A 14,927-nucleotide genomic window follows, 5' to 3' on the forward strand; every position below is an offset into this window, starting at 1 on the left:
TTACCCAGTCAGAGTACTGTTTAGTCCGAGCCATAAAGTGGTCCATCCACTCCCCTATTAGCCCCTTGCAAGTAGCCGGCACGAGTGAGCGCCACACATTAAGCAGTTATCCATTCAACAGGTTGTAGGACACTTACCCAGTCAGAGTACTGTTTAGTCCGAGCCATAACGTGGTCCATCCACCATCCTAACCCCTTGCAAGTAGCCGGCGCGAGTGAGCGCCACACATTGGGCAGTTATCCATTCAACAGGTTGTAGGACACTTACCCAGTCAGAGTACTGTTTAGTCCGAGCCATAACGTGGTCCATCCACCCTCCTAACCCCTTGCAAGTAGCCGGCGCGAGTGAGCGCCACACATTGGGCAGTTATCCATTCAACAGGTTGTAGGACACTTACCCAGTCAGAGTACTGTTTAGTCCGAGCCATAACGTGGTCCATCCACCCTCCTAACCCCTTGCAAGTAGCCTGCGCCAGTGCGCGCCACACATTGGGCACTTGTCCATTGAACAGGCTGCAGGACACTTACCCAGTCAGAGTACTGTTTAGTCCGAGCCATAAAGTGGTCCATCCACCCCCCTAGCCCCTTGCAAGTAGCCGGCGCGAGTGCGCGCCACACATTAGGCAGTTGTCCATTGAACAGGCTGTAGGACACTTACCCAGTCAGTGTACTGCTTAGTCCGAGCCATAAAGTGGTCCATCCACCCCCCTAGCCCTTTGCAAGTAGCCGGCGCGAGTGAGCCCCAGACATTAGGCAGTTATCCATTAAACAAATTGTAGAACACTTACCCAGTCAGTGTACTGCTTAGTCCGAGCCATAAAGTGGTCCATCCACCCCCCTAGCCCCTTGCAAGTAGCCGGCGCGAGTGCGCGCCACACATTAGGCAGTTGTCCATTGAACAGGCTGTAGGACACATTGTCCAGCACAGCGTCCATGCCGATCTCGCCGGCCAAAGCCTTGCGAAGGAGTGTCAGTGTTGTACGCATGCGGCTGATCAGGCGGTTGAACCTGGAACATAATTAGGTATCAGAGAGTCCCATTCTCAATATTGATGATGACCTCTTTTGCTCTTTTATTCTATGTGTACTTTGAGAAAATGGGAATCATAAGTGTCTAATTACAGATGTTGTGTAACGTACAACGTTTTTAAAGAGTTGGGAAATTTATTATCTATGTAGATTTTTTTTGGAAATTATCATAAGAAATAAAGGAAGGTTCTATTTGGACATGTTCACTACTGAAAATGATGAGATTGGTGAAGTATTTTCAAGACCTTTCTATGTTCAAAGTTTTGGAGTTTTTGATGAGATTGGCGGATGTAATCAGGGGCGTATTTACCATAGGGCCAAGGGGGCCATGGCCCGGGGCGGCAGGCCGCAGGGGGGCGGCGAAGCCACCCCCTTGCGGCTTTTTCTGGGCGCCTTTTATAATCAAACTTAGCTATTTTTTTATTATATTTTAATTAACATTTAAATTAATAAACAAACGAACGCTTCAAACCCCACCATTGCTAAAAATATCTACCAACAAGTACCTAAATTAATTTAGCATTTTCGTTCAAGAAGTATTAGTACGGCGCAGTGCCGGATTTACCACTAGGCTGAGTAGGCTGAAGCCTATGGCGGCAGATTTTAGGGGGCGGCAAATTTGGGTCAAAAAAATATTTTATTAGCTGTTCAGATAGGGTCGACCAGAATTTTGTCGCTCCCCTATTTATTTGTAAAAATAACAAGCCTTGTCGATTTTGCCGCCCTCTGTCATGTCAAGACCCTTTATATTGAGACAGACAGACGGCCGGACGGACAACAAAGTGATCTTATATGGGTTCCGTTTTTTTCCTTTTGAAGTACGGAACCCTAAAAATTTACCTACTATTTTCTCGAAAAAATTTCGCGCTCGCTACGCTCGCGTTTTCACTTACGTACCTAACATTATTTGTGACCCATCTGACTATATACATACGGGCGGTTCTTGTGTCTTCGTGGTATTGAATCTCACTAAATTGTTCCGATCCCATGCCGAAACTCAGTACAGATAGAGTGCTCTCGATATCAGATACAAATACAATACTTTTCATGACTTTCCAGCACCACAGAATGAGGGATAATGGTACGGCCTGTGTAATACGCATCCCTACTACTGTCGTCTGCATAGCAATGATTATCATTGATATGCAGCAATGACAGCACAGAACCTAGTGCAACGCCAGCGGTAATGTCCACACTATCGGAGCAGCTTCCGTCTACTATACGGCTCATGTGCGTCTACCGGAAAAAAAGCTAGCGATCCATTTGTATAACATAGTCCCTCGAGCAGACTCGATGCCAGACCCGACCGAACTCCTTAGCTATATCCAGCCTGACTGCCATGTCTCACCTTGATTCTCAATGGCCAAAACTCAGCAGTACCCACCGGTCACCGATCAGATCAGTACGGTTACCATCAGTTTGTCACTGGCATAAACGCCGTCGAGAACGTAATTTACTTTCTATACATCTCGCTCGCACTCGCATATTAGTGCAAACGGGATGTATAGAAAGTAAATTACGTTCTCGACGGCGTTTATGTCAGTGACAAACTGATGGTAACCGTACAGGCAAATATAACGAGGTCGCATCGTCATTGAGTGACAAAAACGGCCCATATAAATCTGTATCTAGAATAGTGACATTAGTGACGTCACCTTTCTGCACTCAAAAGAATAAAAAAATATCTACGTTCCACTATCAGCGAAGAGCGCCTGAATAGCTTAGCTCTTCTTAATATAGAAGCTGAGCTGACAAACGTTTTAAATTACGACAGCGTTATTGATGATTTTGTCAACCAATGTGTACATAGGAAAAGAAATGTAAATGCCTATGTGAGTAAATGGTAAATGTTTAGTTTTTTTTTATTTCACACCCCAAAGGTACTTGTTGCAGGTTTTTTTTTTCTTAAATAAAATACTTTATCGTCACTGATGAAGGGGGGCGGCAAATCAAAATGGCCCGGGGCGCCAAATTTGTAAATACGCCTCTGGATGTAATAAAAATGATACAGCGAGAGTTTTGTAATAAAAAAGTTGAAGAGGAAGAAAAAAAAATTCCGTAACCACAGTAAACCAACCATTTGTAAATGTCGTAGTCTAACGAAATAAAGGCCACCGATGGTCAGATAAGTGCTGCTAGTATAGTCAGCAGCAGAAGTTGCTAAGCGGGCGAGGTGTTCAAAATTACCTTGACGCGCTCTTATTCTCTTAACAATAAAGTCGCGTCTAGATCATTTTGAACACCTCGCTCGCTTAGCAACTATTGCTGCTGTTCGTACCGCTCTAGTTCTTGCAGCAGCACAACGCCAGTCGGTGTCAGGTTCATCTCGAAAGCCTTGCGCACGCGCCACACCTCGTACAGCGGCGGCAGCTTGTCGAGGACGTCCACGGCGATGTTGTCGATGAAGTCATCTCGCGACATGGCTCCGCCGCCTTCGCCTACACCACAAAAGAGCGTATTTATTATGAGTACTATATAGGGACCGTGCGCGTTGGAGGGTCTGCGATCTTGTGGCCTGAATCGGAAACATATGTGCACATGTTACATTGCCAAAACAAGTGCTACCATCTACCGTTCTTGTCGGTACGTTTCCTTGTGCATAGTAGGTTCTGCCATCTTGTGGGCTACATCGGAAGCATAAACGACACATTTACGCCTCGCGCCAAAAATCCCTATAGTTCATGCACGGAGCCTATAGGGATTGCTCCCGGGACTGATGTTGGAAAGAATCGGGAATTACCGGTTCCTGGACTCAGTTTGTACTTATAGAAAACTAGTACCAGGAGCACACTCCGCTACTGTATGTGTATATTAGGTACTGGTTCTATCAAATGTGAAGTCCATCTGGTCCTGAACGTTCATTGAGACGAGAGGCATGAATTTGGTAACGTAGTACTTAAATCCTCTATAGATTGGATGCGGATCTGCGGAGCGCGACATCATAACATTCATGCGTCTTGCTCACACACTGGAACAGCGTGGCGTGGTTACCTGCACGCCAACAATGCGATTTGCGTAGAGGTAGGTATATCACCGCTAGTTCGTGTTTTCGTGTTCGTGGCAAAAACGCCTATGTATTATGATGGAAGAACCATTCACTCCACCGTTACTTCATTCTTATAGCTATTTTTAGAAAGAGTATTTAATTAATATTAACAGTTTACCATACAATTTTACTCGCAACTCACCTCCAGTTCCATCTAGCGAGGCAGCACATAATCATTCAAAACGTACATCGTCAGTTTTACTATACTTGGTTAGATAGACTATAAATAATCACAACAATAATTATTAATGAACGACGCAGAATAAGCCAATTATTTAGCAATTACATGCAAAAAGCTAAGTATCATTCTCATTGATTTGTACCTACGAGTATGTACTTAGTACAGTATTAGCTTAGTTGGTAACTACTTATCCAGATTACTAGTGGCCAGTGGGTGGTAGAGGACTTACTTTTCAGGACCGAAGCTGTTAATGCAGCATGAAATATATTATTCAAAATTAAACAGTGATAAGGATGTTAAATGAAAAAGTACTTATATATCTAACTATGGATATGATATGAACATACTAAGATACTAAGGATAACATACGATCTAATATCGTAAACATATAAAATACCTACATAACGAGATGAACTGATGTTTTTTGTAAGTATTAAATAATACAAAAAATCAAAATCAGTATAAAGATACAGATGTGCAATTTGCAGAAAGGATCCAAAAAGTTGGGACACTCCTCAGAAAAAATTACAAGAATTAAAGAATCCATTTTGAAAAAGTTTTATAGCCGAGATATTTTCCAAATCTAATCTAAGGTCAATGTGGGACCGTCCACAAGCTCTTTCATCGCTTGAAACTCTTGCGTTACTTACAGAAGGTCGGTAGAGCAGAAGGAATGAAGCTCTTCTTTTCTGACTGTGTCTGTGCGATGTACGTATACAAATACAAGAGTTATGCAAATTATATTTATTTTTTTCAATACAACATCGGTGGCTAATAACAAGCATACGATGCGGCTGGATGGATGGATGAACGTCTGCAACAACAGGAGTGTTACATACGCGTTGCCGACCCTTTTATAACTTGTACATCCCTTTTTTGGAGCTTTCGCCACACTGACCATACTCTTAAATATTTTGAAAACTTTTTGAGACACGTTTACTGACTTGTCTTTGGCTGGAGCTCTATGAGGTGCCCCCACATCTCGCGCACGGCCTGGCTGAAGTAGCCGATCTCCGCGTTGGCGTGCAGCCCGAACACCTCCGGGGAGTTCACCAGCGGCAGTGTGTCGATGAACACTGGAAGCAGAATTTTATTCGATGTCCAAAATATAAACGAATTATAAGAATGTCGATAATGATCTGACTACACAGGATCGCTTGGGTTCATCAGCCGTGGGTGGGGCGACACTCCTCCTTTCGGGCATTCCCGGATCCGTTCGGCTCAGCAATTATCAGGGTTGGCACAACGTTACGTCCCGTCCCTTTGCGTGCACAACCACAGTTACGATAATGACTTGAATTTTGACAACCCTAAATAGCCGAAAGGGATAGTGCGATACATTAGAAAGGGACAGCATGATTCGTCCCTGGCCCCGTAGACAACATGCCAATCGCTACCGCTCCGTGACGAACGAAACGCAACTATCACTGTCACACTAATATGAAAGAGTGACAGAGAGACACAACGCGATTCGATAGCGAAGCGCAAGCGATCGTCACCTTGGCTAGGCCGCCTGAATCGCTGTCAGGTTTCAGTTTTGTAGGAAGTGTCTTTTCTGTACGGTAGTACTATTACTTATTTTGTGTCTCAGCCAAGGTTTTTCTAGAAAATAACAGTTATATAGCTCGTAGAAACACAGTGAACTATCCACGCGCCTGCCCGGCCAGGTGTCCGTGCGCAGCGCTTTCCGCTTCCTCAACGCCACGGTTACGTGGGCAAACTGCACCTACGATTTTCTGTTTTAAAAGAAAGGGGTAATCTGGTTTTAAAAAGTGATCACAATCGGGCAATATTATGTAGTCAAACGTCGCTGTAAAATAAAACCAGGACGGCCACCTGACCATCCTCCCAGTGTAAAAAGGCTTCTTCACACTGACTTACAGATATATTCCTCTCGCTCTAAATCGGGCGGTATGACGTAGTCGAACGTAGAGTCCTTGTAGAAGTGGAAGGGTTGGAACTTGTCGAACAAGAAGTCTCCCATATACTCGTCCATGTAGGTCTTCACCACGCGCCGGTCGAAGTCGTCGATCACGCGTCCGCCGTACATCACCTATACAGAAGCGATTTATAAAAAAAATATCCTCTAGCCGCCCATACGTCAAACCTTGCCAAGCAAAATGAAATTTTATTTTGTCAACACAACGTTCAAATTAGAATGGAACAGGAGAACTTTTTATTGGTCTCTGGGCGGCTAGGGGATATATCTTAAGTATAACTGTGGTCATCAGAAAGCAAATCCAACATTACATGCTTTTAGACACACATACTAGCGACTCGCACAGGTTAACAAATTATACACCTAAACCTTCCTCAAGAATCACTCCATTGATAGGTGGAAACGGCATGAAAATCCGTTCAGTAGTTTTTGAGTTTATAGCGAACATACAAACACACAAACAGACAGACGTGGCAGGGGACTTTGTTTTATAAGGTGTAGTGATTGGGCCAACACAGGCCAATCTAAGGGACGCAGCGATGCGGTGGAATAAGATAGCAATATCGCTTGCCCTTCTTAGAGCCGCCATACACGGACTGCTTTGAGCCAGTTTGAGCAGTCAGTGCCAACAGCTTCAAGCGGTCGCCGTTGGGTGATCTGCAGTTTCAATACAAAATCGTCATTCGCAATACACGAACCGCTCAAGCAGTTGAACTGCTTCGGGCGGTTGACTGCGCGGTGAAATATCATCATGCGGTCAACCTGCAAAAGCAGTCGGTGTATGTTGATCACTGGGTTACTGCTCGAGCAGTCCGTGTATGGCGGCTCTTACGCATAACTGCATCCCCAAGATTGTCCTACGTTGACCCATTATGTGTACTCGGCATTAAAATAAGAGAAAAACAGCCAACTACACGCTAACATGACATACCGCTGCTCTATCGCACATGCTAACGAAAATGGTGAAGCAGGGCAGTGTCATCTCTTAAAAGTTATCGTATTTTGACCAGACTCATCATTCACTTACTGCCCTTATATTTAAACATACCTCTCCGAATAAGTACTTCAGAGTGGCCCACGGAATGGGTCCCTTGGCCGCATAGCACCGCTCGAGATAATTACTCAGAATTTGCATGCACACGCTAAAGTCCGACTCGCCGAAATCGTATGAGATGTTCCACCCGATTTTGTCGTATTTTCGTCGTTCCTGCCAAGAAGAACTTTACATTAGAAATCTACATAAAATAAAAATGTAATCATATTGACATCGCAAAAGCCCGCAGCCCAATATTTACTTAATTTACCTACCATTTATATCAAAGTTTACATATATGTACCTACTAAGATTATTCATTCATAAAATTATAACGGTTGGAATAAACTCCTTCCGAAAAAAGGAAAAAAAATTAAAAAAAAATTCCCAGCGTTGCTTAGAAAACTAAATTTGCGAGCGCTGCTTCGCAAATCTTAGCTTTACTCTCACCAAAACAAAAAAGCAGGTTCCACCGAGATTTGAACTCGGATCGCTGGATTCAAAGTCCAGAGTGCTAACCATTACACCATGGAACCGGTTGGAGTAGGCGACGAAATTGACTATTGCATTGTTTGACCACTTGTTTCAATAATTGGATGCTGCTGATACGCAATAATGTGTCAACCCATATTAATTTTTCAATAAGATGTCAACTCAAAATATTGACGCTTAAAGTTGACATTTTATTGCAAAATGGATGTGGGATGACTCATTTTTGCTAAACACCATCCAATTGTAACGCTTATCAGCAACATTGTTTTATTCAAAATTTAAAATGAATAGACATTAATTGCAAATGTTTAAATATTTACAGTGTTTTTCCATAACACTCGGCAATGATGTCTGAAAGTCGGTGTGTAGGTACAAATAGTCAAATAATAAGATCGTAATGCCAAACTGAATAAATCAAGGCCGTGTACCGAAGTAGGTACATAAGTATGTAAATAGGTAAGTTAATGATTAGACTAGTCATGAATATTATCAATGGTCACGGTATACACAATCTTTGGTTACGGTCATTCATCTTAACTTAAGTGCTTTTAGAGGCTAGGTTTTTAATAACTATAAATTTCTTAGCTTTATAGCGGAGATGTGGCATGAAAGAGTCCGATTTTGAAAGAGGCACTTGCATTTGTTTATATACTTATAATGCATATGGGTTTGGTTCCTTCATGCCACTTCTCCCACTGGAGAAAAAAAGTGTTGTCACCTAACATCATCATCCCATGGCTACCGCGGCCGCGAGGTTCAAGGAGGCGCTGCCAGTTCATCTAGCCTCATGTTTTAAATGGTTCATCAGACAGCATAGAACAATCAGCAATAAACACCAAAATACTTTATTGGATGTTAATTGTGCACACCTTTACGTTAATTGTACCGGAAGACGCAGCGTGGGAAGACCCCAGACTAGATGGACCGACGATCTGGTTAAAGTCGCGGGAAACCATTGGTTGAGGGCAGCGAATGACCTTCCTTAATAAATCCTTGGGGGAGGCCTTTGTCCAGCAGTGGATGTCTTTCGGCTGAGATGATGATGATAATGTGCACACCTGAACCACTGCGTGGAAGAAGGCCAGTACGTAGACGAGCTTCTTAAAGGCGGGGTGCGTGCACTCCTCGAGGGCGTGCGCGCGCATCTTGAAGTATGTGTTGCGCAGATTCAGCTTCAAACCGTTAGGCGGCTCTGTCACCACTGTCAAACACATACAGTCGTATTCGAATTATAGTTATTCCATCTTTTGCCGATCGATATTACACGACAATAACAATAGTTACGAAGCGGTTAGGCTTTTAAAATAAACAATATTTTCGAAAGTATTCTGATATAAGATTGCGTCATATCTTATCGAATATTGTTTAAACAGCTGTTTACATTACATTACAAAGTCATATTATCTAAATATCACTGCCTCGGAATGTTTTTGGTATGATGTTACTTTTGCCAAAATTTAATTTAACCGAACGAGCTTTCCAAATTTTCAGATGGATCAAATCTAACATAACCTAATGGCTTCTACTAGATGCTTCTAATGTTAGAAAAATTGATGCCTGCTTTTGGAAACTCGTTCGGTCGGTTTGTTTTTCTAGTTCCCGTAGGTACTTAACAAGGATACCAGAAGGTAGCAGTTCTGGGTTTGTTCCAGCCATTATTACCTTTATTGTTATTATTTCCTTTTTTATTATTAGCTTTTTAGCGATAAGACCGCCTTAACCTCTTCTTCCTGTATTATTTGTATTGTGTTTTGTAATGAGGTGTGCAATAAAGAGTTTTTGTATTGTATTACCTTTAAGCGACCTCTGCAGGATGCCGATAGGGAAGGTGGGCGTGGGATCCGTGGTGAGCCACAGCCTGTATTCCGGGTGGGGCTTTTCCATCAACTCCAACTGTTTTTCCAGCTCTCGCAAGAAGGATACTAGGAGATGGCAGTTCTGGAGTATTAGCCATTGCCCGTGGGAGATCGCGCCTTCTAACAGAGCGAGGGCAGCCTGGGAAAATAGTACACATTTTTTATCAAATTTTATTTCCAAGTCCTTCCATTTACCGAAGCATCTACAATGTCCATGTCCTAAAGAGAGAAATCTGTACTTTTTTTATTTAAGCAGTACTTCTCTTCTTCTTCCTCGTTCCCTCAATGCTGAGGATCGCGACTTACAGCAGTACTACTAAGCAGTACTTACAGAGGCCAGAAGACAATACCTATACTACAAGACAAGAACTTACCCCTTCCTGACCTTGACCAAGTGATAAATACTTGAATTTGCCTCCACCGAACCCGCAGCGATCGGCCAGTTTCATCAAATCTGCAGTTGGGTCGGACCCGGGACTCAGAATAAATACCACCGGTGTAAACGGACTGGTTTGCTCAAAAATTGCGTCGAAACTGAAAATATACATTAATAAGAGATGGTACCTAGAAAGAAACAAGATACGACATGCCGGTTCTGCCAGGAGTCAGAGGAGACTGCTATGCAGTATGCACATTCTCTGTTCCTGTGGACCACTAATGTCAAAAAGAAGTACCTACTTAGGGCGACACGTACTGAAACCCTATGAAGTACAGAGCACGGCCCAAAGAATCTGGGATTTCCTAGATTCAACGAGCATTAGTAGTGAACTTTAAAGGGCCGTCACAATAGATCACTGCTTGATCGACGTGGCCCTTAAAGGCCCACAAAACCCCAAAAAAATGGTACCAATCCATAAGGTAGGGTACCCATGAAGGTGTTTGTATCTTTACAAGTGTGTTAGGGTATTTTTAATACCTACAGTCCTGTCATGCCTGAGCACTTCTGTCGCAGACACGTCGCCCTGTAATTTGTGGTTTTCTATTATTCAAACCTGATGACGGGCGGGGTGATGTATTCCTCGCCCATGGTCACAGTTATATAGTCAGTGATCGCGCGGTAGATGCGGTCCACACGGAAGCATCGCAGCAGCATCAATATTTCGAAGGGCTTGAGGATGTCACGGTATCCGTTGGGAATGTGCGCAGTTTCTGGCGTGTCGCTGTCGAACCACTAAAAAAAGCAGTTTTGCTTCATCAGCTCTAACTACTATAAAATCATAAATGGAAAGGGCATGTTCTTGTTCAAATTCTGACTTTCTCATTATGCGTTAAATGAGGAATAGAGACGTAAATTTCAAATATAATAATTATATAATGAAGTCTCGACCAACATCTTGAGAGACTCTCGCTAGGTGCTTGGATCAAGGGCCAGATGCAGAAGGCGGTGATCTTGGACACGGCGTGGATAGTCCGCCCGTCGGTTCCTCTCTCTGCAGCTCTGACCACCGGCAGCTTGGGCCTTGCCCCGCTGTCGGCGGCACACTAGGTTAGGTTTTTTATAATGTGTTTATATGTATTTTTTATTGCTTTGTAAGTGTTTTTTATATTTTACTTTTATATTCATATTATAAATAACCTACCCAAGATATTAATTGAATAAAGAATAAAATAGAATTAATAAATAATTGACTACCGGCCTGGCCTAGTGGTGACACTAGTGACCCTGCCTATGAAGACGATGGTATTTAGTTCCAATCCCAGTAAGGGCATTTATATTATTTGTGTGATGAGCACAGATATTTATTTCAAAATCTTAAATGTTTTCTATGTACTTATTTAAGTATTTGTATACTCGTATTATATATACGAGTATTGTGGTCTGAGGATAGATACTTTCTGCCTTCTTGGGGTTACTGCGGGATTTAATCAATCTGTGTGAGAAAAGAATGTTCGTGGATGTAAACTTAAAAGCATTTAGGTACCTCTTGCCAGTCATCGACACCACGAGAGATGTGGTCGGGAAGGCTAGCAAACGCTTCCGGAAAATCATTGCTCAGCTTTATTATGTCTTGCCAACCCTGAAAATAAGCGTACATGAGCGTACAGATAAGTAGAGTCTGTTCGGAAAGAGAAGAGTCGTGGAATGTATTGGTCCCCATACATTCCATGACTCTTCTCTTTCCGAACAGACACTATCATCATTATTCTTAAACTAAAGAAGAGGCTATTAAAAGTCACAAGGGACCCACTGATTAACAGTCTGCCGGACGGTATCGGCCTGTCAGTTGTTCGGAACTGTCAAAATTTTGTTGTAACTGACAGGCCGGTACCGTCCGGCGGACTGTTAATCAGTGGGCCCCTTTAGTCCTTTTAAAAACGTATATTGATTGCCTTTCCAAAATTAACGCTGAGACCGATCACTTAGTACATAGGAAAAGCGTGGGTATTATCAGATAGTTGAGTTTATCCATACAAAAACTCCCTGTAATTTAATGATTTTTGGTAATATCCATTAATAGGTACTACTTACTGCGCTGGGTAGCCAGGTAGTAGGGTTTGCTCTGGCAGCCTTCTCTAAGGACACGTTGCCCTTAATGAAGAAGTCCAGCTCCGCTTGACTAACGTTATCCTCGTTCATTTCCACCTTTATGTCCATTTGGAAGGAGAACAGCAGCTTATGCCGTTCAAAGATACCTTGAAAGGGAAAGTATCAAATTAGATTGGCTGGTGCTTTGTTTCAGCTTTATATGGACGCATAAAACATTCGCTCTGGTTGTACCAATTCAAGCAGAAACGAATTCACAGAGCTGATGGACTACCCCAGAAGTTATGACATATCTGTGATCGATGCGGCAAGAAATGCCGATCGGCCATTGGTTTATACAGTCATCGCAGCCGATGTAGGCTGTAGACTACCTCCTCAAAATACCTCCTTAGTCGCTGCAACTATCATTTGCAAAGATGCTGTGGCCAATGATGATGAAAACATTAAAGATTATAAATTATAGGTATCTATCCGAACTAACTACAATACGTAGATAGTGACGTCCAAAGTGGTCAAATTTATCGGAAAAGTTCTTATATCTATGATAATAAAAATGTGTTATGATATATTTGGATATATTTTGGGCGTAACTATCTATTTAATGCAGATTATATTATAAACCCACCAGTACAACCGTAGTCGTAGACGTTCTTTGTGTGCATGTCGTTAATGTTTCGGAGACGGCGAATCAGGATCACATTGGGCATGGCCTTGCGCAGAGAGAACGTAAACACCTGGATCGTAAAGGATTTACTGACATAAATATCAAAATCCATTTATTAAATGCAGTCATTGATGCCAGTTATATTTATGTCGTATACATTTTCGATGGGCATAGAAAACAAAAGATTTGCGAATAACTTTGTTACGGTATACCGTCTATCGGCGTAAGAAAAGGCATGCACACAATACCAACACAAATAAAAGTCAAACTAAAGTCCAATAAAAGAATTTGAATGCAACCTTCAAATATGTATGTTATAAATCTAAAATAGACAATACTCACTTCAAGATAAGACGATAGCGAGTACTGATACATGGAGTTGACTCCAGCCATGTCGGAGAGCACGAAGAATAATATAGAGCCGCGTTTGGCCACAGGTCGGTAACCGTCACGTAATTTCTCGATGTCTTTCGTTGTGGCTTCAGCAAGAGCTAGTTTCTCCATCACCTGGTTGGAAAAATATTAGTGCAGATAATTAGTTTAAGTTTGGAAAGTGGCCGGGAAGATAGTTTTCCTAACACCTTTCCAGTAGTAGTAAGTTTTCCGGGATTTTTGCAGCAAATTATAATGCGTAACAAATTTGAATGAATCCCAAATATCTACTTCAAATAGAAACGGTTTGTTGTCAATTTTGCCGGGTTGCACCGAAGTCTATACGTTCTGGACTTTTCAGAATTTTAGATCTCTCACCTCAGCAGCTTTCGCCTTTGTATTTTCCAAGGTGTCGACCAACTCCACGTTATCCAGCATGTTGCCTGTAGACGTAGCCAGCTCCCTGAGCAGGCTGTCCTCCAGCCCAGACAGCAAGCTCTTGTTGGCGCTGGTCTCTATGATGAGACTTTCACGTTGTTCTTCCAAATCGGATCGTTCGGCTCTCACTACGACGCTGAGGAGCTGATCTTCTAGACCCTAGGAAATGTATTAATTCATTTCAGATACTTACTACAGACACTAGTGGCGTGCATTAGTTTGTAGACGTAATTTTTGTATTGCTGTGTCAAGTAGACAACCCGATTGACCTGTGTTGTCTTCCGATCTTTATGATCATCCTGACTGCGTAGATACCTTTGGAGTTCTGTGCTTTCTGATATTTTTTCCTCGTTATATGTTCCGAATTTATTGAAAAGTCGCTGCTTTTATATTTATGAAGAATTGCATGTTCTGATGTTATTAACCATAACTAGTGTAATGAATTTATTGAAAAGTAATGTTGCTCCGAAATATTTCAGTACCTCGTCCGCTACCTCTCCGTGACAGATTTTTAAATGCTATAATAGTGCATAATTATATGGTACCTATGTTAATTAATTGACAAATACTTGACGAAGACAACCTTCCGACTGACAACTGAGGATACGCCCGTTTTATGATAATGAGATATACGTATGGAAGTGAGGGTGTACTCGACCCAGTAGTACCTTTGTACCTGTACGGTGACAGTGGTCTTGGCGTAGGCGGCGAGGTTGTACTGCGGGTTCGGCAGCTTGGTGGTATGTTATATATGAAAGTGAGGGTGTAGTCGACCTAGTAGTCACTTTGTCCTACCTGCACAGTAATTGTGCAATTGATAACGACGGCTTGGCGTACGCGGCGAGGTTGAACTATGGTTTGGCCAGCTTGGTGGTGTGGTATATGAGAAAATGAGGGTGTAGTCCATCCAGTAGTCGCTTTGTGCCTGTACGGTGACAGTATAGTTGATAACGACGGCCTTGGCGTACGCGGCGGGGTTGAACTGCGGGTTGGCCAGCATGGTGGTGTGGTATATGTGAAAGTGAGGGTGTAGTCGACCTAGTAGTCACTTTATCCTACCTGCACAGTGACTGTGTAGTTGATAACGACGGCCTTGGCGTACGCGGCGGGGTTGAACTGCGGGTTGGCCAGCTTGGTAGTGAGATACATGCGGAAGTGAGGATCATAGTCCACCTCACTGCTACCCAGCATCACGAATGTACGTCCGCCCTCCACTGCAACAATAACTCAGCCACTTTAATAAATTTACAAAAACTGAATTGACAAAAGGCTTCCTTATTAATTAATTATAGAACTTGCTCACAAATTTATGAAGATCGATTAAAAAATGCGACCCGTCGTGAAGAACAGCCGGTCTTACGAAAGCATTTTTAGGGTTCTGTACCCAAAGGGTA

The 14,927-nt window shown here is 42.7% G+C and overlaps 1 protein-coding gene and 1 non-coding gene across 2 annotated transcripts in view; both read right to left on the reverse strand.

The window, feature by feature from the left end:
- The window catches only part of LOC134798055 (dynein axonemal heavy chain 10), a 133,980-nt gene that overhangs the window by 3,812 nt on the left and 115,241 nt on the right, over window positions 1-14,927 (reverse strand). Inside the window, exons 77-91 of the mRNA XM_063770382.1 lie at window positions 14,593-14,747; window positions 13,474-13,692; window positions 13,066-13,230; window positions 12,685-12,793; window positions 12,045-12,208; window positions 11,497-11,592; window positions 10,567-10,745; window positions 9,949-10,108; window positions 9,512-9,713; window positions 8,777-8,919; window positions 7,242-7,400; window positions 6,136-6,307; window positions 5,199-5,330; window positions 3,306-3,465; window positions 788-1,007 (exon numbers count right to left, since the gene is read on the reverse strand). Coding sequence (XP_063626452.1) covers window positions 788-1,007; window positions 3,306-3,465; window positions 5,199-5,330; window positions 6,136-6,307; window positions 7,242-7,400; window positions 8,777-8,919; window positions 9,512-9,713; window positions 9,949-10,108; window positions 10,567-10,745; window positions 11,497-11,592; window positions 12,045-12,208; window positions 12,685-12,793; window positions 13,066-13,230; window positions 13,474-13,692; window positions 14,593-14,747 — 2,435 coding nt within the window. The remainder of the gene's footprint in view (window positions 1-787; window positions 1,008-3,305; window positions 3,466-5,198; window positions 5,331-6,135; window positions 6,308-7,241; window positions 7,401-8,776; window positions 8,920-9,511; window positions 9,714-9,948; window positions 10,109-10,566; window positions 10,746-11,496; window positions 11,593-12,044; window positions 12,209-12,684; window positions 12,794-13,065; window positions 13,231-13,473; window positions 13,693-14,592; window positions 14,748-14,927) is intronic.
- Trnaq-uug (transfer RNA glutamine (anticodon UUG)) lies at window positions 7,691-7,762 on the reverse strand. Its single transcript has one exon. It is a non-coding gene; the product is annotated as a tRNA-Gln (tRNA).

The sequence above is a fragment of the Cydia splendana genome, chromosome 16, assembly GCF_910591565.1.
Source record: "Cydia splendana chromosome 16, ilCydSple1.2, whole genome shotgun sequence".
Taxonomy (NCBI): Eukaryota; Metazoa; Arthropoda; class Insecta; order Lepidoptera; family Tortricidae; genus Cydia; species Cydia splendana.